Raw genomic sequence first — 26813 nt, 5'->3', positions numbered from 1 at the left:
CACACACAGAGCGGAAGGAAGAAACGTAGGAGACTAAACATGATTTTCAGTCGGCTGATGTATCATTGCTGTGGTCTTGTCTCCATGTCTTCTACACCCGTTGACAGGTGCTGGTGTTTCCTCTCAGGCATTGTCTATTGCTAGCACCAAACCGGCTCCTTAGAGAAAAACCACAAGAGGGCACAGGAGAACCATCTCTCAAATATGCTGTCCTCGCCACAATTTAGCCTTTTTTTTTGAAATTCAATACGCAGCACTTTTACAAACAGTTTATAGTCTTCTGTTTTCACGCATAGCTCGTAGTGAGTTTGTGAGCACTGCTGCGTGTGTTATAACACCACAGCCGCGGCTGCGTTAGAGGACGACGCTGTGACGGCGTTAGACGTGCTGTTGGAGCCGTAGGGTGTCGTTTCTCCGGTCACTCCCGCGATGTTGCCGGTCGTGGAAAGCAAGCTGGTGTTGCCCGTTCGTAGGATGGCGCCGGCCACGCTGCAGTGAGGACGGGGACCGGGTTCGGGAGTGTATGTGAACGTGAGCGTCGTGGAGTAGATGATGCCGTCGTTTCGGACCAGCGTCACGGGGACCTGCACCGGCTGCCGAACCCACCGCCAGCCCTCGCGGAACGCAGAGATGTCTGGGACGACGCACAGCATGCTCTCCCCGCACCTTCAGAGGAAATATAACGTCTATCAGTCTGTCACTGTTTTTACAATGTTTGTAATAAAAGTACATATTTTTCTTTAACTACTACATAAGGATTTAATACAGATTAAACAAAACATGTGGGGTCTTGTTCACTTCAAACTTTACAAGGCAGAGGCACTTCATTCAACCTACGACCTGTCAAATCTTAACATGTCTTTTACTGTTAGATTGAACAAGTTTGTAACGATTTATGAATGTCCATTTGTAGTGAACTTCAAATCTTCAAAGTATTTTTAGGAGATTTTATTTTGCAGTGTTCCTGTTGCACATTTTCATGTAATTATTAGAGTAATAACAGTAAATTATGTATAATTACAAGCAACTAAATCAAACCATAACCCTAATTTCGTTAATTAATATTACTCATACCTGCAGATAATATATTAATGACATAAAAGTTTAATGACTGTTTCTTAACATACTTAAGTACACTTTTAAAAAGTGCACTTTGTAATAGTGTCAAAGTTTTACTTTATTTTAAAGCAATTGGTTATACTTTCCTAAATTGCAATCATAATTACAAATGTACAATTGTTAATATATTTAAATACCAGACATACAAGTCTTGTATGACATTAAAGTATATTTTAGTTTACCATAAATTACTTATGGGTACAATTGGCAGTACATTTCAACCATATTTCAGGCATATGAAATGGCATTTAAAGTTGTAATTAAGTGGGTCAAAACATTACATTCAGTTTGCACTTATCACAGTATATACTATTAAAGTGTATTATTTCTGTAATAAGTACTTCTTTTGAAAGTATGCTAACGTGTACTTCTTTTTCACAAGTGACACACCGGATGTTAAACTGAAACTGAATTAATCCAAAGCCGATTTTACATTTTAGTAAAGGAATTAATTTTCACACTGATATGGATTTCAAATTTCTCAGATATAATAATGAAGTACAATATTTGAAGTATGTTACGGAAATCTAAATCAAATACAATAAATGTATTGTAAAGAACTTTAGATCCCGGTTTATAACTATTCAGCAAATAAAAATTCCCAGTATAAAATGATCTGCATCTGTAAAATTATACATAACCGACATTTCAAGTCCTCTTGGATTTATACTCCCTTTTCCTATATAGATATCTTTTCAAATAATATCCATACCTGTACATGGTTTCAGCCTCTACGTCACCGAACCACACGCGCAGACTTGGAGTGAAGTTCTGTCCTGTCAGCTCCAGCATCGCTACATCTCCTCCCCCATTTAACTGCTCACACACACACACATAGTGTACATACATTATCAACTGCAGGCAGAGACTTGTGAGTGTACACCAGTAAGAGATGCAAGCTTCTGTGTGTGTATGGGTTACCTGTAAGCTCTCGACCACAGGCACAGGTGTGACGGGGGTGTGTACAGGGCCCATGCCCTCATAGAACGTGTATTCTGCTTTATCAGTGCTGATGATTGTCCAGGAGGCACCATCATTTATCATCTCTTTATTTGGTTCCTTTGGGCATGGAGTAGCCTACACACACACACACATAAATACAGGGAACTCAAAAATAGCATTAAAAAAGGGATAATACACAATCAAATAGCCATTATCGCAAAATAAAAACCAACAATCAGGATACTTGTATCACCCTGAGAGGGTTTATTTTGTGATAATGACCGAATTACTTCATCCCCCCTATTAGATGGCTGATCTAAATACATAAACATGCCATCAATTTGATGTTTTATGGACTTGACTAGTTCGCTAACATTTACATCAAATGTATCATGTCCTCCTCTATTTTAAGTGCTCTCTCTCTCTTTGTGTCTCTTTCCGAATCTTTGTTTTTCTGGGTGATGGTTTTTTTTTTCTTACTTTACCTGAGACCTTCTAGCTATCAGTCAAAGGTTTTATGTCCACCATAAACTACCCTTCCAAAGTTTGGGGTAAGTAAGTTTTAGGGGTTGGGGGGAGAGTGTTTGAAGAAAGAAATTAATTTCTAATAAATAAATAAATAAATAAATTCAAATAAATTCATCAAAAGTGATAGTAAAGACATTTATAATGTCACAAACGATTTTTATGTAAAATAGATAAAATCTTAAATCTTATAAAATAAATCTTTTCATGAAAGAATACTGGAAAATGTATCAATTTCAACAAAAATATTAAGCAGTACAGCTGTTTTCAACATTGATAATAATAGTAATAAGAAATGTTTATTGACCACCAAATTATCATATTGGAATGATTTCTAAAAGGATCATTTGACACTGAAGACGGGAGTAATGATGCTGAAAATTCAGCTTTGCCATCACTGGAACAAATTATATTTTAAAAGATATTAAAATAAAAAAAAATAGTTATTTTATATTGTACTAATATTTCACAATAAAACTGTATTTTTAGAATAAAATAAATGCAGAGTTGGTGAGCATAAGTACGGAGCCCCGAAATGGACATGGTGATGGAAAAAAAATATCATATGGGAGGAAAAATTAAGTCTCAATGCTTTTGCGTTCGCTCGCAAATGTTTTGCGTTCCCCCAAGAAACTTTGCATTCCCTTGCAAAACGTTTGTGTTCGCTCACAAAGAGCAGAAAGTGTGCAAGGTGTCATTAATGTTGGAATGAAAAAAGAGAGACGCCACAGAGAGAAACCAAACGAACAGACAAATATAGTTTGGAGGTCATTATAAAAAAAATATTTCAAAAGCTTTCAATACACTTTCAATTTAAGAAAAACATCAGGTCTTGTGTACATATGTGATTTTAGAAGGATACATATTTCCAACAAAATCAAACTGCATCTCTTTAATAACATCACTGAAGTCATTATCAGCACATTGAACCAACGGTAAGAAATGCATTTCTCCAAAGTTTCCAGTGAGCTACTCACTTGAAATTGGATGATCCTCTCTTGAGAAAGGCACAGGTACATCCTCTCCGTATCCTTCAGGAAAAAGGCACACTTATGCAGCTGGGAGACGGGGTCATCTGCATCCAGCAAGGCGGTCTGCTTGTCCACTTTACGGATGATCTGTGTGTGCGGGGAGAAGGAAAGGGAGTTGATAAGAGTATCAGCAGAAGTATCATTAGGACGTCAACATTGTATTCTCTGCAGTGACTGATTGTGACCCCTAAAGATTTATAAACTGACTGTTAATTATATATACTGTCAGCAGATAGAAACAAAACAGAGGACAATAGAGAGAAATGATAACATGCTGAAAATCGTCAGATGAATAGAGACGGATTCTTACCAATCTAGGAAGAGCCATGCCAGTCACAGAGCACACGAGTTTGACAGTTTGGCCGTAGTGAATGTACCCGTCTCGCACAGTGAACTCCTCTCCCTCCGACTCTTCATCATCCACTGAAACATAATAAAAGAAGACTAAGCATATCCTCTGATCAGACCTCCATTATGGTTGTCAAAACACAGACAGTTCAGTGTCAATGGCATATACAGTATGCTTTTCCATTACACACAAATAGTTACGTTCAGTAATAAAGAAAAAAGAAATGAATCAAGAACACTGAGGAGTTTTATCTTTCTTTCTTGTCAATTTAATTGACATTGATGACTTAATAGACAGCAACGGGTCTATTAAGTTAATGCACAACAATGGCAATAGTTTACTCCGAATGACAAGCTCCAACGTGATTGGCTGGCTTTATGGAATTGAAGATAAGAGTTATTCCCTCTGCCAGGAGACAAAATCATGTCCAGTGTTAAAAAAGGCTGCTGCTTCTGAGAAAGAACTATTAGCTGGATTCGTAAATGTTTGCTTTTCTCTCTGTATCAAATCAATGAAATGCATAGCAAGTTTTGCTTAAAGTCCCAGTGAACCAGAAGCTGCAACTGACTATACTTCAGTGTTGTGACGTATTTCCAGGTGAAACGGAATATTGAATAGAGGGAAGGGTTTTATTTTAGCGCACCTCCTCTTCATCCTCATAGCAGACTGACAGAATGACTGTCATCATCAGAGAGGGAACGCCATTTCAGAGCGGAAGCAAAAGTTCAGATTTTGATTAAAGATTACCACGAAAAAAAAATCTTTTTCTGTGTATTAACTTGCACGGATGAATTGTTCACCACAAGACTAGTAATGTGCGCTAACAAAGTAAATAGGGTCAATTTTGATTTCACGACGACTTGACTAACCCTAACCTGTGTGGTCAGTTTTGCTCTCAGGGTTATATTTTATTTTATATCAGATTAACCTCTAGCCTGGTTAAAACCAGACCATTCTCAGTTGTAACTCAGGAATCATTTCCAGAGGGGCGTCACCAAGGGACGTCGCGGATAGACCTAAAACCAATCAGAGCGATGAAGGAGATGACGTATGCAAAGGGGCGGAGAAACATCTCCGAGTGTTGTTCTTTGCTCGGTTTTTAACAAAAAGGAAACGTTCAAATCGCTTAAAACAGACGCGATAGCTGATTCGAACGAGTGATGTTCGACGGCGGCATCCATCTTTGTAATGTAGGCTACAAAATCTGCTTCAAAATCCATAGACAGTAAAAGAAATGGACACAGCGACCCCGTTGATTTCAACGGAGAGAGTTGAAGCCCAACATGGGCACTCACTTCCTGATAGCCAAGCGTTCTGCGCAGGCTCAAACTGAGCTTGACGACGTAGTTGTCACGTGATCAACCGTTCTGACCTTCTAGTAGCTGTGCCGGGACAAATCTGAATTGAAATCAAACAAATCTGTTGTTGAAATATTTTGTCCCGTTGCTTTTATGAACTCTCTATCTATGGGCTTCTCCCTTGACTTTATGCCTCCATGTCCACCGATTGCCTCATAGACAGTAAACGATTGCCTACGAGCTTCTACTTCTGTCTATACGGTAATTTCTCTACTGTGCGACAGAGCGTCCCGTGGTTATGACGCAATTGTTAGCCTATTTTTACAAGAATGGCTTCTACGGGGCCATAACGTAAGATACAAAGTAATGGAGCCTTTTATACATTGTCGTGTTTCTTTAGAAATAAATAATGGACAAATGGAGTCTTTGGACGCCTCAGATGTAAAGTTATTCGCTGTCAAAGTGACGCCAAAATGAATGGGAGTCAATGGGATGCTAACAGCAGGTGATAGCCAGCTACAATGGCGGCCCCCGGAGGCAGCTTCAACTTCCGGCTGATGGATTACCCCCTTGTCAAAATCCCAGCGCTGTCGTCATCGTGTAAAGCCCGCCCCACCGTTTTTTTCCCAGGCTAATTAACCTCCTCTTAAACATCACAAACACCAAGTGAACTGTGGTTGGTCAGATTTCTAATAAGGCCAAAAAATAATATTAACAGAGAGTGTAATAGTTTAAAAACACTTTGTACTTTGAACTAAAGTGCCGCTCAAAAGTTTGGAGTCAGTACGTTGTTGTTGTTGTTTTTTTTATTTTTTATTAATTAGTTCTTTTCAGCAAGGATGCATTAAATTAAAAAAAGTGACAGTAAATACATAAAAAGACATATTGTTACAAAAACATTCTATTTCAAATAAATGCTGTTCTTTTGAACTTTCTATTCATCAAAGAATCCTGAAAATAATGTATCAGTTTCCATCAAAATATTAAGCAGTAAAACTGTTTTGTTTTGTTATTTTCAACTGTTTTTAACATTGATAATAATAAGAAATATTTCTTGAGCAGCAAATCAGCATATATTAGAATGATTCCTGAAAGATCATGTGACATTGAAGATGCTGAAAATTCAGCTTTACCAATCACAGGATTACATTACATTTAAAATAGAAAACAGTAATGTTAAATTGTACATCATAATACACAATATTATTTATTTTTTACTATCTTTTTGATCAAATAAATGCAGCATAAGAGACTTCTTTCCAAAAGAATCTTACCAATGGCAAACTTTTGAACAGTATTGTATATATCCAAGTTATGACAAGGATAGTGTCCCTTGAACAGTTCTTGCACAGACCGATCGTTTTGCTTTATTAGACCTTAATATATTGTCAGGAGCCTTTTTTGACTCTCAAAGACTTGGCTAAAAAAAAATCATCTTTAATGTTCTACTAATGAAAGAAAGTCACATTCAGCAAATGTTCATTTTTTGGTTATGTAGTCCTTTAACGATTTGACAATCAACATTACTCCACAGAATGTGTGTTGGACTTACAGAGGTGGATGAAGAAGGCTCCCCACTGCTGTGAGCTGGCGTGAAAGTTTCCTCCCTCTACGTGCAGGTAACGTGTGCTGACCGTTTGAGAGCGAAGCCGGTTAAATAACGCCACTTTCGTTCCTGATGCTATACAGACTGCACACGGGAGAGACACACAACTCTGTCAGAACACACCACAGAGACTTTAGAACGTGCTGTTTGAATCAATATCTCATTTCTATGTAAAGTTATTACACAACAGGATGTTATTATTATTTATCCCAGTTATGCTTTATTTTTAACAGTCTCAAAAGAATTGTAGGTGTTTCTATTGAGGGTGATATGGATGGTGAATACACTCACGGTCTGCATTTTTGAGGGACTGCTTTTTTTTCGAAGGTTTGGAGATGACCTTTATTCTCTTGCTGAGGAAGACGCCGATGTCTGCGCTGTTGCCGTAGAACATCTTTACTGACAGCATGAAGTGCTTCCTTTTGTCGGAGTCGGAGATGTATAATGTTTTGGCTGTGCAATAGTTCTGCGGGGAAGAGGCCAGATTTGCGTATTCAAGAGAAAAATAATGGTATGCTAATCATGTTGTTTTGGCTCTGTAGTAGCTCTTGCGGTTTGCATCTGTGCATGTGTTACCTTGCCCTCTAAGTTTAGCTGCTGCATCTCCTGATCGCTGTTGCCGATGCCAATGAAGGCGCAGGGCTGAGACTCCTGCTCCGAGCAGCCGTCTCGCTCCATCTGCTCTCTCTTCTTCTTCCATCCACAGCCCATCAGATACACGCATGGGGGAGGACAGAAAAACCTAGACAAACACAAAAATTAAGAGTGTTACTGTAAGATAGAGAAGTGTTTGCGGAGAACATACACTGTTCATTAAAGATATCAAAGCATGGCATATGGGCCATGCTCATTTATTTTTGGCCTTTTCAGAACAAAATGTGAGTCGTGCATCCATTGCTGGCACAAATTTAAAGTAGCCAATTTAGTATATTTAGATGTATTTAGACAGAATATCATACATACGCACGTACGGACGCAAACAATGGATGAGATGGAACACTTCATATATTGTGCGATGGATGGAAACAAACAGTGTATGAGATGGATGAAATACTTCATATATTGTGTGATATGATGGATGGATGGATGGAATACTTCATATTATGTGATGGATGGATGGATGGATGGATGGATGGATGGATGGATGGATGAAATACTTCATATATTATGCGATGGATAGATGTATGGAATACTTCATATTATGCGATGGATGTATGGATGGAATACTTCATATTATGCGATGGATAGATGTATGGAATACTTCATATTATGCGATGGATGTATGGATGGAATACTTCATATTATGCGGATGGACGGATGTGGAATACTTCATATTATCCGATGGATGGATGGATGGAATACTTCATATAATGCGGATGGATGGAATACTTCATATAATGAGGATGGATGGATGAAATACTTCATATTATGCGATGGATGGATGGATGGATGGATGGATGGAATACTTCATATTATCCGATGGATGGATGGATGGATGGAATACTTCATATTATGCGATGGATGGATGCATGGAATACTTCATATTATGCGGATGGATGGATGGAATACTTCATATTATCCGATGGATGGATGGATGGATGGAATACTTCATATAATGTGGATAGATGGATGGATGGAATACTTCATATAATGCGAATGAATGGATGGATGGAATACTTCAAATAATGCGGATGGATGTATGGAATACTTCATATTATGCGGATGGATGGATGGATGGAATACTTCATATTATGCGGATGGATGGATGGATGGATGGAATACTTCATATTATGCGGATGGATGGATGGATGGATGGAATACTTCATATTATGCGGATGGATGGATGGTGGATGGAAACAAACACTGCATGAGATGTATAGCTGGATACTTCATGTTATGTGATGGATGGATGGATGGATGGATGGATGGATGGATGGATGGATGGATGGATGGATGGATGGATGGATGGATCGATGGATGGATGGATGGATGGATGGATGGATGGAATACTTCATATATTTTGCGCTGGATGGATGATGGAAACAAACACTGCATGAGAGATGGATGGAATACTTTATATATTATGTGATGTGATGGATGATGGATGATGGATGATGGATGATGGATGATGGACGATAGATAGATAGATAGATAGATAGATAGATAGATAGATAGATAGATAGATAGATAGATAGATAGATAGATAGATAGATAGATAGATAGATAGATAGATAGATAGATAGATAGATAGATAGACAGACAGACAAAGTGGTAGATAGATAGATAGATAGATAGATAGATAGATAGATAGATAGATAGATAGATAGATAGATAGATAGATAGATAGATAGATAGATAGATAGATAGATAGATAGATAGATAGATAGATAGATAGATAGATAGATATTTAGAGCTACTTCTGGGCAGGATTAAAATGAAATAATGAATGAATATTTAAAACATAAACAAAAAAAAACAATCAAATAAATAAATAAAAGCTGCCATGGAACACAACTGTTCCATGAATGAATGAATAGCTGTACATTACGCATCAAGTGTACATGACCTATCAGAAGTACTTTAGATCAGCACTAGGTGGCAGCAGAACATGTGTAGTGTTGGTACAGCCTTCACTTGCAGGACAAACTCAAGAAACCACCATCAGATGGTCAATCTAAAACACTGAAAACCCGAACCTACGCAAAGCTGCACAGAAGGTACATTTCAGAACTCAGGAGCACGTCACGTCCTGCGCCCCACCAGAGTCTGGGGTCTATGTCATCTTTGCTCATCTCGTGCATATTGTGGCCTACATCATCAAAGGGATGTTAGAGCAAACAGATATCAATCAGCGTGACCTTGAATACGGAAGCACGGAATCTGCACTTGACATTAAACCTGTGATCTCTGTGGGTGACGTTATCAGCTCACCGCACATCTTGGAGAAACGCTTGTAAACGTCTAGACGTGAGGCGGGGGAATGCTCATGACACAAAACTGCAGCTGATATCTGAAAACTGGTGCAATAAAAGGGGAATAACAGCGGTTCCACATCCAGTCAGACTGAGAGATGCTGTAGATATGAGTTAGGGGACAGACCCAACCTCAAGAGTTGTTAAATCAATTTTTTTCTGTATTGGTGTCATTGAAATGAAAAAGGAAAAGACATGTCTGAAGTCTACTTTCACATCCTAATAGTGAAAGGCGCATGTCGTAGTCAGGACCAGTAGACGTACGAGTTTGATCTGTATCGATTAGTCATTGACAAGGCAGCAACGACGTGTTGGTTTAATCTACTGTATATAACATTTCTGATGTCATTTTAATGTTCACCACCATGTAAAACCACGACTTTACAACATACAGCTACAAAGACAACTTTGTAGTTTGACATTTTCTGATGGAAACAGTTGCACAAATCTGATCTCACCACCGAAATGCTAACCAAGCACGTACAAAATGACAAAATGCTGCTAACCAAGTACAACATGTTTGTTGATCCTGGAACAACAGTCCAATCAACCAATCAGATTTGAGGGACAAGTTTAAAGTTTGTTTACAAGTTTAGGCTTACAACCAGGGTTAGGTGCTTCTACATCCGTGTTATTCACATAGCATTTCCCTCTGATTTTAGAGATAAATTATGGGTAGGGTTATGTTTAGGGGTAGGGGTAAGATTAGGACTGTTTTTGGACAGGAATGTTGTTTCAGGATCAACAAAATATGTTGATCCAGGAACATGTCTTACAAAATCACAGTGACCCTAGGGTGTTTTGGGTGGTTGTTATGGCATTGGTTTGCAGGGAGTTGCTATGTGGTTGCTCTCCAGGGTGTAGCTATGGTGCCCTAAGTGTTAATTAGGGTGTACACAACAGTAATAGTAACCATTAGGAATTTTAAAAGAAGCAGAACTAGTGCAACAAGTCAAGTGCTTCACATTCATTTCCAATTGAAGCTAAGTGATACATTTCCTAGACATAAACCATCTCTGATTACAGAACACATGTATATGATTTCATGAAGCGCATAATTTTGCTCTCATCTGGCATTCTGTCGCTCTTGACAAGTGTCCAGGTTTTGGCTGTGCTGTTCACGAATAACAGTGCTGTCTCTCTGCCAAATGAGGCCGAGCGAGCTGTAACCGCGACATCAGTTCCCCAGACACTGTGTTTCTCTACAGTTATCATCTTGTCTCTCTTTCAGCTGACCTTCTCTTCTTCACTTCCCTGTCTCATATCACCTCACCTCCTTAATCATTTCTTTTCTCTTTCCTGTCATTATTTGGTTTCTTTACTTATCAGCTTCTCTCTCACTCCTTTTTTTCTTCTTAAAAATGTTCTTTCCTTCTCTTGTCCTTTCACCTCTTCATCTTACTCCAGTCTTCCCTAAAAACCCTAATTTTCCTAGTTTAAGCAAGAGATGGACAGCATAAGGGGTTTCACATGGGATACGTTTTTGTGCTCAAAAACACAGACGGAGAGCTTAGGAATGGAACAGGGGATAAAAGTGGAACTATTTTTAATGTGTCTTAAAATTGCAAAGCTCATGGCGTAAAAAATTGAAAAAAAAGTGAGACGCATTGCAACTACTAAAGATTTAATAATTATAAAAAAAAAAAAAAAAGTGATTTTCAAAATTTCATCCCGTGCATTTATCAAGATTCACAGTGGTCATTTACCTTTTTTCATTGCCGTATGATTTCTGTGCAACTTTAGCGTGGAGGATGAGCACAGTTTGGTCTCCTCGTTCCTTCAGGTAATTTCGCATGGCTTCTCTGAAATCACAGAAGGAAAAGAAACACATAAGACAGAAAATATTAGAGAGTAATGGGAATTGTGAGTAATTCTGTAGCCACACACTCGAACACATAATTAAAACCAACGTAATTGATTAAAGGTCAACTTAAAATATGCGTTCAAATTTAATATGGTGCAAAATCTCGACCAATTGATTACTTATGCACATCCAACAGACATCCACCTCTAACTAAAGTGGTATACGGCCCACACGTGAATATATGAATGGGAGAAAACGTAACCCTCAATGCAGTGGCTGTAGGAATGAAAGTGCTACCTTACATTTAAAAGTCATTCATTTCGGGGGTTTTTACACTAGAACGCACTTGCACATTAGCTGGAAAGGCACAAATGTTTTTAGCGTGATTTGAGTTCAAGCAGCAAAGTATATCATACTATCGATGTCAGATTTTAATCTTGATTTGATGTATGTTATTGAAATGTTCTTTCGACAAACCGATTTTGCTCTTTCCCCATTGCATGACAAGCTGCCCGATTCTGGCTGCCAAGTAACCTGACTTGGCTTAAATAAACTTTGATATAACATTATCATAGAAAAAAACTAAAATCCATTACTGAAACAGGCAAGATTACATTTTTGTTAAGTATTTTCATAAAAACGGCAGCTTTTCACTTTAAGTCCAATACCACGGTTTAATGTTTTTAAAACATGTCCTTGTGTTTCAGACCTGTAAATCTGCTTTAGAATTGCTATCGTAGACGGTTCTGGTAAAAGCATGTGTGCGTGTTTCTTTGAAGAGAAAGCTTTCTGAAGGCCTGTGTGTGCTTCAAAACCCAAATCTCCAGAGCTTGACTAGAAACACGGGCCCAAGTTTGATTAGCCAATTCTCTGGTGAGTGCAACTATGTGTTGCTTGCAGAAAGCATTGAAACACTGTGGCCAAAAACCTCAGCTTTCCAGCTGGGGGTCTTTAAAATAAAAAGAAGGGGAAGAGGGGGGGGTAAGAAAAAGGGCAAAAGGACAACAATGTGTGTGTGTGTGTACAAGTCAAACGCCACAAAAACTCTTAGCTCATAATCGAAGAATTCCGATTTCGTGTCAGTGTTCCGATTACCTCAGTTAACTAACGAAAAACATCCCAGCATGTGCAAACTTAAATTAGCTCTCTAAATGTGGAAACTCTGCAAGTGTGATGCATTTCAAAAAAATTAAAAATTGCTTCAAGGTTGTTGTTTAACGCAACAACATACGTGCTTTGAACAGAATCCCAAATGAAAACACTCTGATCTGTAACAGACCCTAAGTGTTGGATTAAAAAAAAAGGTTACGCACACAAAAAAAACGGCTCATTTGCACAGATGTCGGTGACACCTGACACGTCAAAATGCTCAGAGGGACACAGAGATGGGGTAATTGTGGGGGCAGCTTACACACACACACACAAGCAGCTTCCCTTTGCCACGCAAACGTCTCACACACGCTCAAGTTAGACAGGCTTTTGTTATGGAAAGCAAGGGGGCCCTGCGACATGAGGGTGGGAGGGGAAGAATGAGAGGGAAGAGAGGTGAAAGGGGTTGTGCTCTGAGACAAGACGAGAGACAGGCTCGCTGAAAACGTGCACCAAGACTAACAGGAGAAATAACGTTTAAAGGAGCTGTATGTAAGAAATTTATTTCAATTAATCATAAAATGGCCCTGATATGTCACTAGACATTAAGAAATCATGTTCATTTCAAATACTTATATCACTGACAACAGTAGTCCGGCCAGGATATTGTCATTTAAAAGTGCAGTTGCAGCCCTCAACTGATGTTGATGTTGTCATGTTGTGTTTTGGTCTGATGCTCCACCCTCCACCTATCTACCAATCACGAAGTCAGTAGTGTTGCGGGATCCGGGTTGCCAGCTCTGCTCTAGTTACCACTTCTTGGAGCAGACTACGTTCCTGCTGGATCCTGCAGCCTATCTGGCAACCTCGAGTCAGGGAGGAGGGGGAGGGGATACACCGCTCTACAGTAATTTGAAAGTGATTGCAGTACCAGTTTTGGCCACAATCTTACATACAGCTCCTTTAAGGTAAAAGTTACTTGGCCTAATTAAGTTTCCAGCATCAAATCCACCTCCCCACATTGAGGGCAACATGCTGTGTGAACCCACACAATCAGCACTGTTGTGTCAGCAAAAATTTAACTATCCGCTTTATATTAAAGGTGCATTGGGTAGTTTGGTGCTAATTTAAAAAGTATTACATATTAACAAATATATTGTGTGTTTTTTTTGTGAAGAGTTATTTGAATGGTGTACACTCACATGAGAAAATATTATATGGATAATACTATTGTGTTTTGCTATGTGGAAATGATGTGACCTGCAGTGTTTTACTAAATGTCGAAGAGAATCTTCACGCTCATTGGCTGCCTCTGTAGATACGCCAGTAGCATAGTGTTGTTTGGTGATGCAAAGCGTGCAAATTAGAATCTGTACCTGCCCAGATGAAAAAGCAGAAAAGGTATGAAGATAGAAAGACCAACATTAAGTTTTGCCTTGACCTGACCAACAAAAAAAACGAGCGTAAACATCGGCACATCATACTTAAGGTGGAAAGATTAGTGATGCCCAAGTTTCTTCTATTTTTGTTGGACGGTAAGGGAATTAATTGTGGTGTAGACCGCACTCCGAAACTCAAAACAGCAACTAACAGCATTGTGGTATCTGTATTAAAAGTACACGAAGAACAACGATGCTAACGCTAGCTAAAGAACGGAATGCTCCTTTAAATATTATGCACCTTTAAATAGCAAATCCATTCTGATTCCACAGACAATCAGAACATAATTGATATTGAATACAAAACATATCAAATTTCTGATTGGATGAGCTACATTTGAAGTTGTACACTACATACATATCAATACGCTAGGCTGCTATGTTGCCTGGCAACCATAAACAGTCTAACAGGCCGTTGACATAAAAAAAAGTTTTCACATTTTTCAAAGCTTTCCCATTGCTTTTCTATGTTAACATGCTTATTGAGTCCCGCACACGACGCAGTGATCTAAAAATGGAGCACTAAAGCTAAGAAAGTTCTAGACCTTAGGTGCATCGAAAAATCGCATACTGAGTAGATACTACATTTGAATTTACTTTACATCTGTTAAAAAAAAAGTATAGCTCTATATAAGTATATAAGTTCTATAAGGTATGAAATAGTATATTAAATTTGGACGTACTACATCTGGCATGTTGTTACTGTCATGTGACCTTCCAGCATCAGTTGCGTCGCTTCACTGCCATTCATAACGCTGCCTTCACATGATTTCCTACTTCCCATTTCTAAAGTCGTGATTACGAGCTTGACGCAATCAAGTGCTTTGTTGTCAGAAAGAATAGGAATTATGGAGAACACCAGGTTTATTCTTTCTTATTTCTTGGGGAAAGATTTAAGCCAAAATGTAGTGAAGATATTTCATTCTGAATAAAATGCAGCGTCCCATTCGTTTACATTTACCGCAAAATCGAAATGGTCAGCTTGCTGACGATTCTGGATTTTCTGTCAAATGCATGCTATTTTTCGCTGTGTATAAAACATTATGATATTCTTCAAATGGTTATGCACTACTTTATTGACAAGACAAAGTGATGTAGCAATCGTTCTCCCCTCTGTCATGTTTAAAGTTCATGGCATGTCCAACTTGAAAACTCAGGAATCAAAATTATCTCAGAAATTTCCAGTAGTAAATACACCTTGAGATGGCGTTCATGTCTAATTTCCGACTAGGAAACTTATTTTTTATTATAATTCCGGTAACACGTGTGAAGGCAAATCTTAAATCTTCTCTTCCTCATGGGAGAGTAAAGTCCATTGAAGTCGCACTCCAGAATCTCAGCGGAAGTAGTAAGTATTCGGACATACTACTCTTTTGGAATGCTGTTTATTGCATAATTTATGAGAAGTATTCGATTTCAGATGCAGAGCTTGCTCTTTTTTTCATTCCACTACCCTGCGTCTCTCATTTTTTGCATTTAAAAACGTAAGACACGTTGGAGCTGATAGCCTCGTGAGCAGTCATCCGATAATTTGGGACGTCCCGAGTTTGACCCTCCCCTCTCTCTCTCTCTCCTTCTCCCACTTCGCTTCGCTTCCCTTCGGTTCGGTCACCTACTATACTATCTAAGTAAAGGCCAAAAAAACAAGAAGCATGTTAGTGGGGGGAAAAATGTATCTTCCCAATTGCATATGCCATACTGATATTTACTCTAATTTTTGTCTTTGTTGTCAGTCACATTAATATAGTGCTTTAAATAATTCAGCACATGTTTCCGGCCCCAAAAGGGACTAAATATAAAAATAAAAAAATGAAATTATTTATTTTTATTACTATTGATTTCTGTTTATTGTTATTGTCAGCATTTTATAAAAGCAATAAGACTTGGGTCTAAGCGTACACAGTCAAATTTGTATTTTCCTTCATGCTAAATGATTTTACCGTCATAAAAGAACACTGAAAAAAAAATATCCTACCTGACAGGTTGCATACAGGTTTATCTATTATCTTGTATGTCAGTGAACCTTGTGAACCGAGTAAATACTAAACTGTGTTGAACCTCCCAGCCTCACAGGACACACACATACAGTGAATTCCTGCAAATCTGGTGATGTCATCTTCCTCAGGCCCATGTTATCTGAAACCTTTGATACTTCTAATAACCTTCCGTGTGTGTGTGTTCAGAAAAGGAAGACTCAGTGACCATCTCCGACATGGATTTGGATTGTGCGCTTCAGAAACGCGAGATCGAAATCTTTACTGAGCAGAGTCCTCCTCTCCTCTATCCCCGGATAAAATGTCCCCGTTTCCCCAAATGCTAGTGAATTCCCTCAACAGTGCAAAGACAAGCATGTGCAGAGCACATTAAATCAGCTGCACGTCTGAATCGTGATTACAGACAGCAAAAAGCAAGAACATTCAGAGACTTTCGACATTTCCGTCCAATGCTCAAGTGTTTTCAAATCAACAGGGTTCAGCTTTGATATCAGGCAACATGACCATTCACAAAAACACCAGCAGTGTTTACAAAGCATCTCAGAAGAGAGTTTATTGGTGGCCCTCGCCATTTACAGGGATGCTGGGAAAACCATAACACATCTTCTGTTCGCATTGTAATCAAAGATCTGACAGTATAGCTCTCAGATAAAATAGGTTGCCATTTGTTTCTTGAAAGTGAGGTCAACATGGTCAGTTCAGTACTAGTGACTGGTGAGGTCGACCAGTAAAATTGTACATTTGTCGCTTTAAAAAAAACTGTTTAGGCGACAATGCAAAAAGAGGCTTAAATTTAGGATGCAACTTATCAGAGAAAGGTTTAACGTGCCTATATTGTAACAGTAACTTCTAAAGAAGGTAAAACTCTTCAAATTCACCTCAGTCATCAAAGCACCAATTATATGACAAATTCACCACCTTCAACAATACATTTCAAGACCATTACTGTCAGACTTCAAACCACCCGCTGTGAGCAATGTGCATAATTTATACACCTCCATTTGTTTTCAAGGACTATTATAATGGTTTTGGTAATAGGTTAAAATCAGTTAGTCGTTCATAGTCATAGAAGGGTGCAAATACACTACAGTTTGAAAGATTGGGTTGAGTACGATTTTTTTTGACGATGAAGAAGAAGAAATTAACACAAGGATGCCGTCACGTAATCAGAGTAAAACGAGATTTCTATTTCGAATAAATACTGTTCTATTCATCAGAGAATCCTGAAAAAAAAAATAGATCACGGATACCACAAAAGCAAAACAGATTTCGACGTTGATAAGAAATGTTTCTGGAGCACCAAATCAGCCTATAAGAATGATTTCTGAAGGATCATGTGACACTGAAGACTGGGGTAATGATGCTGAAAATTCAGCTTTGCCATCACAGGAATAAATTTACATTTTAAAATCTATTAAAATAGAAAACTGTTCTTTTAAATTGCAATAATATTTCACAATATTACAGTTTTTACGGTATTTTACTGTATTTGATCAAAATACATGCAGCCTTGGTGAGCAAAAGTTTGTTTGTCCAAAAACATATCTGGAAGAAGTGTGTCTGGTGGACATTGAACTTTGTAATTATACAAAGCTTTCTAAAATGACTAGTTGTTTTGACAACCTACCGACAAGACGATTTTGAAAATATGCAGTTGTGTGTTCAGTTCAAAAATGTATTTAAAGATCATAGATCACTAAAAATACGCCACCCGAATGCTAAAGTGGAAATCATATGATATAGAAGTTGAGGTTTATTTCATTGGCCAACATATACGGGGAACATTTGAACCAAACTTGGCGTTATTCATGTCATGGTTTATTCCATCTTGCAGTGCTGGTAAAATAGGGTCATCAATAACATGCAACTCCATGCGAGCGGTCCTGAAGATCAATCAGAGTTTTCCTATACACACGCACATGCAAAGGTCTTGCACGCAAAGTCAAGCCGCTGGGCAATGTGACGTCATATGCTTAAGAGAAAAACCACACACAGATACACACGCACAAAGCCAGACACACATCGAGGGAAGAAGTGGATAAGCCTATGTGAGTCATCAGTTTTCAGCAACAGAATGACAAATATGGGCACTTCAACAGGAAGAGCTTCTGACACGCACACAAACACTGAACACGCACTGAAACACAAACACTGACACGCAACAGCGAACCCACAACACACGCCATAATAATCTACATACACATATTTTATTACGTTTCATAACCGCAGGACAAGACAGTCAAAACGCCACATAAGATACAATGACCAGAAAGATGAAAACAGTCAGACAGACCAAAGCTTTGCAATTGAATGTGGAAACCACAATCAGGAGTGGGCTACATAAGTCAAGAACCATATTTTCGGTGAGCTTTCTCTATTTGTGTCAGATGTGGAATTGAATCATTCAATTGTCTTTAAATGAATGGCTCCTAAGCTGAGGTTACTTACCATTTTAAAAAAAGAAGAAAAATAATTATTAGTAAAAAAGAAAAGAAAAGAAAAAGTAAGGTGAACCAGTGTAATGGCGCTGAACACTGACAACAAAAAGGTTTCAATATTGTTCAGATTTTAAACAATATTTCATATATTTTGGTATTTGTGAAATTGCACTGAAATGGCTTAAAAGAGCATTTTAATCAGGAAAAATCAACTGGATGAGAAAATGGTCCAAGTAATAGTTAAAATTGTTAAAAAGCAAAACATTATTCAGTACATTTTAAATGACTAAAAGACAATAAACTTATATTTCCAGTTCAAAACTGTTTTTCAAATAAATGAACAAGGACGAATGAGGTAATGTGCCAATATGGAACGTAATATATGTATAGAACCATAGACTTCCATGAACAATTGAGTTATTATGCTAGATTGCTGAATCAGTGTTTGGAACAGATTCATTTAAAAGGGATTGGTGGAAATAAATCAAACCTTCCAATGCTATCTGCATCTTTTACTACTGATGTACTCTTTCTTAAAGCTCCAACAGGTCATGATGCAAAGAGTTTTATGGTTTTGTCATTTATATCGATTTACTTTGAGGCCATCTAATACTACCCATCAAAAGTTTGGGGTTAAGATTGTGAATGTTTTTAAAAGTCTCTTATGCTCGCCAAGGCTGTATGTATTTGATCAAAATACAGTTAAAACAGTAATATTGAGAAAAATTATTACAATTTAAAATAGGGGTTTTCCATTTTTATATATTTTAAAACATAATTTATTTCTGTGATGGCAAAGCTGAATGTTCAGCTTTATAACCCCATGCTTCAGTGTCACATGATCCTTCAGAAATCATTCCAATATGCTCATTTGGTGTTAAGAAACATTCCTTATTGTATGACAAAAATTGTGCAGTGTAATATTGTTTTTTGAAAACCAAGATACGCTGTTTTCAAGATGCTTTCATGAACAGCATTTATTGAAATAGTAATCTTTTGTAACATTATGAATTCCGTTACTATCACTTTTGATTAATTTAATGCATTCTTGCTGCAGTATTAATTTCTTTTAAAAAATCTGACACCAAACTTTTGAATGGTAGTGTATGTGTTAATGTAAAAGCAAACTAATAAATGTTGGAATAACTATGCCAAATAAACGGGCATACACATTAACAGTTTTCTTTTCTCTTCAGATGAAAACTATTGGCGACTTATCTTGCGCTCAGGGACACATAAAAATATGTTTCTAATAAAATTCTGTCGAGAATTTGCATGTTCCCACTAGTAGCAACCATGGTTAATAGTTCACTAAAGAATATTTTAAAAAACACTATAGAGAGATAGACAGTCTTTGGACAACAACAACAAGACAAAAAAAATCAAATGACAGCTAGCAAACTATATAGGAGAAAAGGCTAGAAAATTGGAGAGAAAAGAGGGAAGATTGAACAACAAAATGCTCAAGTTAGTTCATGCCCACATTTTGCAGAATTAGTAATACTGCTTAAAACAGTTACTTGTGCCAAAGCTGCATGTTTGAATGTGCACGAGAAGAGAAGAAGATAGTTTGTATAATACTCTGCCAGTTAATTGAGACTGTAGAGGTTTAAAGAGGTTCATCTTCCTCTGGGCATGTCACATTATCTTTAGCAATTGGCTCACCGACACACACACACACTTCATCACTGTATCCCCTGTAGCCATCACACCATGCGGACATTTCATTAAAATAACTGACGTCCACAGAAAGCATCATCGAAATAAGTTTGACCCAAATGAATCTGACCTAATCTGCTCCTAACCTATGACTGAACAACACCTTAGTGAACCGTAAGGGACGGGGCCCAGCACAGACAGGGGCCGTGAAGCGGTGGCAATGTCCTGCCAGGGTGTGTGTCATCTGTGCCAGAATTCAGTCGTGCTGTGAGTTCACCGCAGGGCGTGTGGCACGGGTTGGGCGGGCAGCGCCAAACTCTCTCCTCTCTATCATTTTCCATGTCCCTCGCTTCTCCACTCAAAACAAAAACCGCTGACTGGAGCTGCTTCACAGAACGGATCGTCTGAAAATGTTTCGTTCCATATTTCTTGAGTGAATTTCTTGGCCTCTAATTTTGACTCTTCAAAAAAAAAAAAGTAAGTAGAGAAAGTAGAGCGAAACGATGGCGACAAAAAGGGACAGTAACTATGGAAAAACTCCACAGCAGGGTCGAGAGACACTAAAACCAAAGCTCAGTGGCCGTCCTGAGCCAACAGTGCTTTTATTTTCAGACCGGCCATTAAATAAACTGTAATGCCGCCAAAGATTAAATCTCAGACAAAAAGAATGTCTGATAACCAGGTTTATGTTGTCTGATACCCAATTTTAGAAATGACATTCAAATTTGCGAAGGGAAAACGGATTGCTTTTGCTTGATATACGGTTTTATGTTTTGTTTTTAGATACAGCAGTGTAGGAACTATTCGAAAACCTACATTGTAAATCTCAACAGTTTCACAGTTTTAAATGTCTTAGCCAATGATGCACTGACGTGGCATACCTTCTATAAGCTTAAACATAAGATTTTCGATAAATGTGCATACCTTTCTTTCACATTTTTGTCCACAACATTGTTGCAACAACGATGAATATATTTTTTTTGTTAAAATTGACTTGTATAATATAAGATTTTCCAAAAAAGGAAAATTTAATCCTTTCTACACTGTACAAAATCCTATTAAATGTACTGTAAAAAGGCTGTGGTTGGTAGAAATTAAATATAAACCGTAACAAAAAATGTACAGGATGGCATATTGGTGACTGAATATTTGATCAAATATAACCATATACTCACCGGACATTTTTTAGGTACACCTGTTCAACTGCTTGCTAATGCTAATGCACATATTTAATCAGCCAATCACATGGCAGCCACTTAATGCTTTTAGGCATGTAGACATGTAGACATGATCAAGACGATCTGGTGAAGTTCAAACTGAGCATCAGAATGGGGCAGAAAAGTGATACAAGTACATTTACATTTATTCATTTAGCTGACGCTTTTTATCCAAAGCGACTTACAATTGCTATATATGTCAGAGGTCGCACGCCTCTGGAGCAACTAGGGGTTAAGTGTCACAGTGGATTCGAACCCGGGTCTCTCACACCAAAGGCATGCGTCTTATCCACTGTGCCATCACCACCATATAAGTGACTTTGAACTTGTTGTTGGTGCCAGACGGGCTGGTCTGAGTATTTCAGAAACTGCAGATCTACTGGGATTTTCACGAATAGCCATCTCTCGGGTTTACAGAGAATGGTCCGAAAAAGAGAAAATAACCAATGAGCAGCAGTTCTGTGTGCGAAAATGCCTTCTTGATGCCAGAGGTCAGAGGAGAAATGGCCAGACTGGTTTGAGCTGATAGAAAGGCACAGTAACTCAAATTGTTAGAACTGAGGTCTGCAGAGGAGCATCTCTGAACTCACAACACTTCGAAATTTTGAAGCAGAAGAACACACCGGGTGCCACTCCTGTCAGCTAAGAACAAGAAACTGAGGCTAATTCACACGGCTCACCAAAATTGGACAATAGAAGATTGGAAAAACCTTGCCTGGTCTGATGAGTCTCGATTTCTGCCGCAACAGTCAGACGGTAGGGTCAGAATTTGGCATAAACAACATGAAAGCATCGATCCATCCTGCCTTGTATCAACGGTTCAGGCTGCTGGTGGTGGTGTAATGGTTTGTGGGATATTTTATTGGCACACGTTGGCCCCTTCGTACTATGTCAATCCCTTTATACCTTTATACAGTATACCCATCTTCTGTTGGCCACTTCCAACACTGGTTTCTTGAACATGACAATGAGTTCACTTATACTCAAATGACCTTCACAGTCACCAGATCTAAATCCAATATAGAGCACATTCGGGATGTGGTGGAACTGGAGATTCGCTTCATGGATGTGCAGCCGACAAATCTGCAGCAAATGTGTGATTCGATCATGTCAATATGGAAATCTCTGAGAAATGTTTCCAGCACCTTGATGAATCTATGGCACGAACAATTAAGGCAGTTCTAAAGGAAAAAGTGGGTCCAACCCGGTGCTAGCAAGGTGGTACTTAATAAAGTGGAAAGTGAGCATATATTTCATTAAATGATTTAATGTTAATATACCAAAATCTGCTTTTTAGCTTAAAATGTACTAATTACAACCATGATAATTCAGGTGATACAACAGAACGCCACATGACGAAACAGTTCATTGTAAGTCCATAAAACATGACCAATACTCATATAGACAGTGCACAGGGTCATTCAAACAAAAACAAAACACTAGGATAACACACAACGCTGAAATAATACAATAAACAAACTAATTAATACATACAAAACACTCTAGAGGGTTATTATTACTGATAGCAAAAAATAAGAAGAAACTAAACCGGGATTTGTGGAATATAATTAATAACTTTTACTTGCAAAAAACTTGCTAACATTTTATAGTAAAATTACATAGATGTGATGTTAAACAACTCTACATGGTTACGAATGGGTAACTGTAATAGTTAACCAATTTACAGATTAAAAAAAAGAAAAAATCTTTAAAAATGGCAAACATTTTCATGTAATCCACAAATGTAGGCCGTACCAGAGGGTGGAAAAGTTATTCATTTTTCTCATCTTGTTTGTTTGTTAATAGCACGTGAAGGTGATAAACGTACCTTGTCAGGCGCTGTGGTTGAGGGCGCTCCCCAAACTTCCTGTATAGAGAGAAAAACACTTTAGAAGAAATTCAACCACGATACAAACAAAAACATTTGAGAGCAAAAACACACAAATAATTGAGAGCAGTACTACTGTAAAAAACACAGTCCCGTTTCCCATCACTCAACGAGGGCCAAACACATTCACGCACTCAAATGTGCCGCAACGGGCAAACACACACACCTGTCCACTATTTGAGATTAGCAGGCTTGCAGCTGTTGTAGTGACCTTGTGAGAGCGCATTCACATGACCATGTGTACAAACACACACACAGGTGGCCGAAGTAAACCACTTTCCCATTCTGATTACATCCAACAGGCTAATTATCACAGGAAAGCCGTCTAAAGACACAGTTTAGTGATACCTGCTGTCAAACATACATCACTTAAACGAATGTTCCGGGTTAAACGCAAGTTTAGCTCTCGGCACAGACTTCACTTAGTGAAAACAAGCATAAATCACATTTACAGTAATGAACTTATAATGGAAGTCTATAGGGCAAGGCATTCTCTGGGATAAAGGTTAAAAAGTCCACAGTTTTGAAAGACGTCTTGTGTTAACATGAATATAGCATGATAAAATTGATAAATCTGTGATGTAATATCCAATATTTTAACCTTTATAGAAACCACAAATAACACATTGAATAAAAGATGACATTTTGAAGTATCAAGGCTGAAATAGTATTTAGGTTTCTGCAGGTTTTTTGAAGACCTTTTTAAGACCAACCAAAGAAATTTTAACGGATAAATTGTAGGGAACACAATATGTCAATATGTTCTTTAAATGTCTATAGGGAGAAACACAATAAGTTGTATTAGAAATATTCCATGAGATATCCATTTCTTTTTAATTCATTTTAGAAAAAAATAATCTTAATTCAAGATAGGCTACATTTAGTTTGTAATGCAAAGTCTCATCGGCCAATGAGCTCATAACTTAATTCAAATGGAAGTTTCCAACTCATTGATAGATACATTTGTCCTTGTTTTAAGCATAAACTTACTTAAAATTAAAACATCATTTTACATTCACATCTCAAGTAAATGTATTTTAATTTAAGAATGTTTAGATATTTGTATTGGAAAGCAAGACAAAAATACTGAAGATATAATTTTTTTCCAAGGCATGCAACATGCCATAACTTTATGAATGTAAGGCCTTTTTAAAGGGGTCATATAATGGTACATGCACTTTTACAAGTTGATTGTACTGAAATGTGTGTTGGCGGTGTCTGTACACAACCATTATATAATGATAAAAATCCATTAACTAATCCAAAAATCCATAAACCATGATTTTGTTTTAATCTCCTTATATGTTTTCCCCTGCCTCAAATCAAGCCGTTCGAGCCTGTGACGTCACACGCTCGGAAGCCCCTCCCACGATTGTTGATTGACAGGAGCGTTTCAACACAGACCCGCCCTCGCTCATGAGGGAGCTGTCAATCATAGTCTGCGCGGCGCGGACCGGCGCGCTCATTGTTGATATGCTGGAGCACTGTCTATGAGCAGAATGGCGTCTAAGCGATTGTGGTGTTCTGTTCTTGGGTGCAATAAGGAACACAGCAGTCATTTTAATGTTCCTAAATCCGAACCGCTTAAGACGCAGTGGCTGAGTTTGTTTTCGAAGGGAATATTCCCCACGAGCAACGTCAATGCTCTCATGTTTGCGCGAATCATTTCTCTCACCAGACTGCTTTATAAACGAGGATCAGTATAAAGCTGGATTTGCTAAGAAGCTGCTCATGAAAAAAGGATCGGTACTACCAGCTATTCGTGTTCCTGCTGAATCTCCAGAAGAACGGAAGTGAGTGTAACGTTTTATTAAACTTTATATTAACATATTAATCTTTGCAAATCGCTAGCTGCACGCTTCACAATGAATGCGTCTAAGGTTTACACTCAGGGTACATTACGGCATGTTTTCTATGTATGACGTTCTCAATATAATTCATAATCCCACGTTTATACTGAACAACGCGTTATGGTTATTGTGTTATTGAGTTACAAATGGTGTACGCACAGCACAGAGAGGCGGGGTGAGCAAAGCTCATTATGATTTAAAGGCATATGCACTGAAACGGCGTGCTGAAAACAGAGCTGTTCTTGACCAGGTAAAATAAGTGTTTTCTTACAATACTAATGAGAATTTTTAATTAAAGTATATTACACACTTTTAATTTAGACCCTAAAGAATCATATTAGCTTGTACAAAAATGGCATTATATGACCCCTTTAAGGCCTTTATTTGTGTAAGGGCGAATTAAGACTTTAAGACAAGCGGAAAGCCTGTTTCAAGTAAAACATACTCCAAAAATCGTAGTTTTATTTGCAACGTAATTTTTTTTTTTACTGTCAATACGTTTTGTTTTGTTTTTCAGTCCAAGTGCTAAAAGGACACATTCTTGAGTAAAAAAATAAAATAAATACAAGCTTCACACTTTTCTGCTTTTAAAACCTGCCGAATGTGTTCCTCCATAGACTAGAAGTAAATTCAGTTATTGTAAGTATTTTTTTTTTAACTGAATTATTTCCATGTCACTGATGCTGTCAATTAAGCTTATTTAGCTATAAATCCGGAACATTTCTATAAGTAGTAAAATGATCCCAATCAGAAAAGCAACACAGCAGTTTTAAGAAAAGCCCGATGATGGCCGCACATTCCGTGATATTTCACGTCAGGCAGACGAAAGCTTGTTTCTTCGAAATGTCACAGTGAATTGTAGAGTAACAGATCATCAGAGTACAGTAATGAGGAACATTGATTGTATTGTTTCACTTTTGCTTGTGACCTCATTTCAAAAGGACCTGAAGGCCTGTCGTGACCCCATCTGTTTGAAGCTGTAACTATAGAGACTCCACAACTGTTATTACTTCAAATCTAACCCAATGACTACCGTGCCCAAGACAATACTGGCCCCGTTCCAATCAGTTCCAATCCCAGAATCCAACGAAAAGAGCTTAGTGGAGATAATCCTCCAAATGAAATCAGAAAGAAAAAAAAAAAACGATGGTAACACTTTAGTTAGGAGTTCAATTCTCACTATTAACTAGATGCTTAATATCATGCATATTACTAAGATATTGGCTGTTTATTAGTACTCATTAAGCACATATTAATGCCTTACTCTACATGACCATATTCTACATCCCTTAATCCTACCCAATACATAAACTTAACAACTATCTTACTAACTATTAATAAGAATTAACTAGGAGTTTATTGAGACAAAAGTCGTAGTTAACTGTTCAGTTCCAAAGTGAGGCTCAGTGCATTTCATTATTATAATGATCAAATATTAGTTTTTTATTTAGCAGTACAATTGTGATTTACAATGATAAAATATTTCAGTCTTCATTTTTATACTACTACTATTGCTACTACTATTTTTAATATCGACATCAGAGAACAGTGAACATTGTGAATGTGTCAATAGTTTATTGAAATATTAACTTA

The 26813-nt window shown here is 37.8% G+C and overlaps 1 protein-coding gene across 1 annotated transcript in view; it reads right to left on the bottom strand.

The window, feature by feature from the left end:
* Positions 1–228: 228 nt before the first annotated feature.
* rbpjb (recombination signal binding protein for immunoglobulin kappa J region b) overlaps positions 229–26813 on the bottom strand; it is a 53203-nt gene continuing 26618 nt past the window's right edge. Inside the window, exons 2-11 of the mRNA XM_056258916.1 lie at positions 23311–23349; positions 11549–11644; positions 7447–7612; positions 7162–7336; positions 6817–6954; positions 3928–4040; positions 3564–3704; positions 2041–2196; positions 1832–1935; positions 229–666 (exon numbers count right to left, since the gene is read on the bottom strand). Of these exons, the coding sequence (XP_056114891.1) occupies positions 330–666; positions 1832–1935; positions 2041–2196; positions 3564–3704; positions 3928–4040; positions 6817–6954; positions 7162–7336; positions 7447–7612; positions 11549–11644; positions 23311–23349 (1465 nt within the window). The 3' untranslated portion in view covers positions 229–329. The remainder of the gene's footprint in view (positions 667–1831; positions 1936–2040; positions 2197–3563; positions 3705–3927; positions 4041–6816; positions 6955–7161; positions 7337–7446; positions 7613–11548; positions 11645–23310; positions 23350–26813) is intronic.

Source organism: Rhinichthys klamathensis, unplaced genomic scaffold (genome assembly GCF_029890125.1).
Source record: "Rhinichthys klamathensis goyatoka isolate OS25496 unplaced genomic scaffold, OSU_Roscu_1.1 h1tg000161l_1, whole genome shotgun sequence".
NCBI classification, from domain to species: domain Eukaryota; kingdom Metazoa; phylum Chordata; class Actinopteri; order Cypriniformes; family Leuciscidae; genus Rhinichthys; species Rhinichthys klamathensis.
The sequence above is the reverse complement of the archived record's forward strand: the minus strand, read 5'-3'. Positions and strand labels throughout refer to the sequence as shown.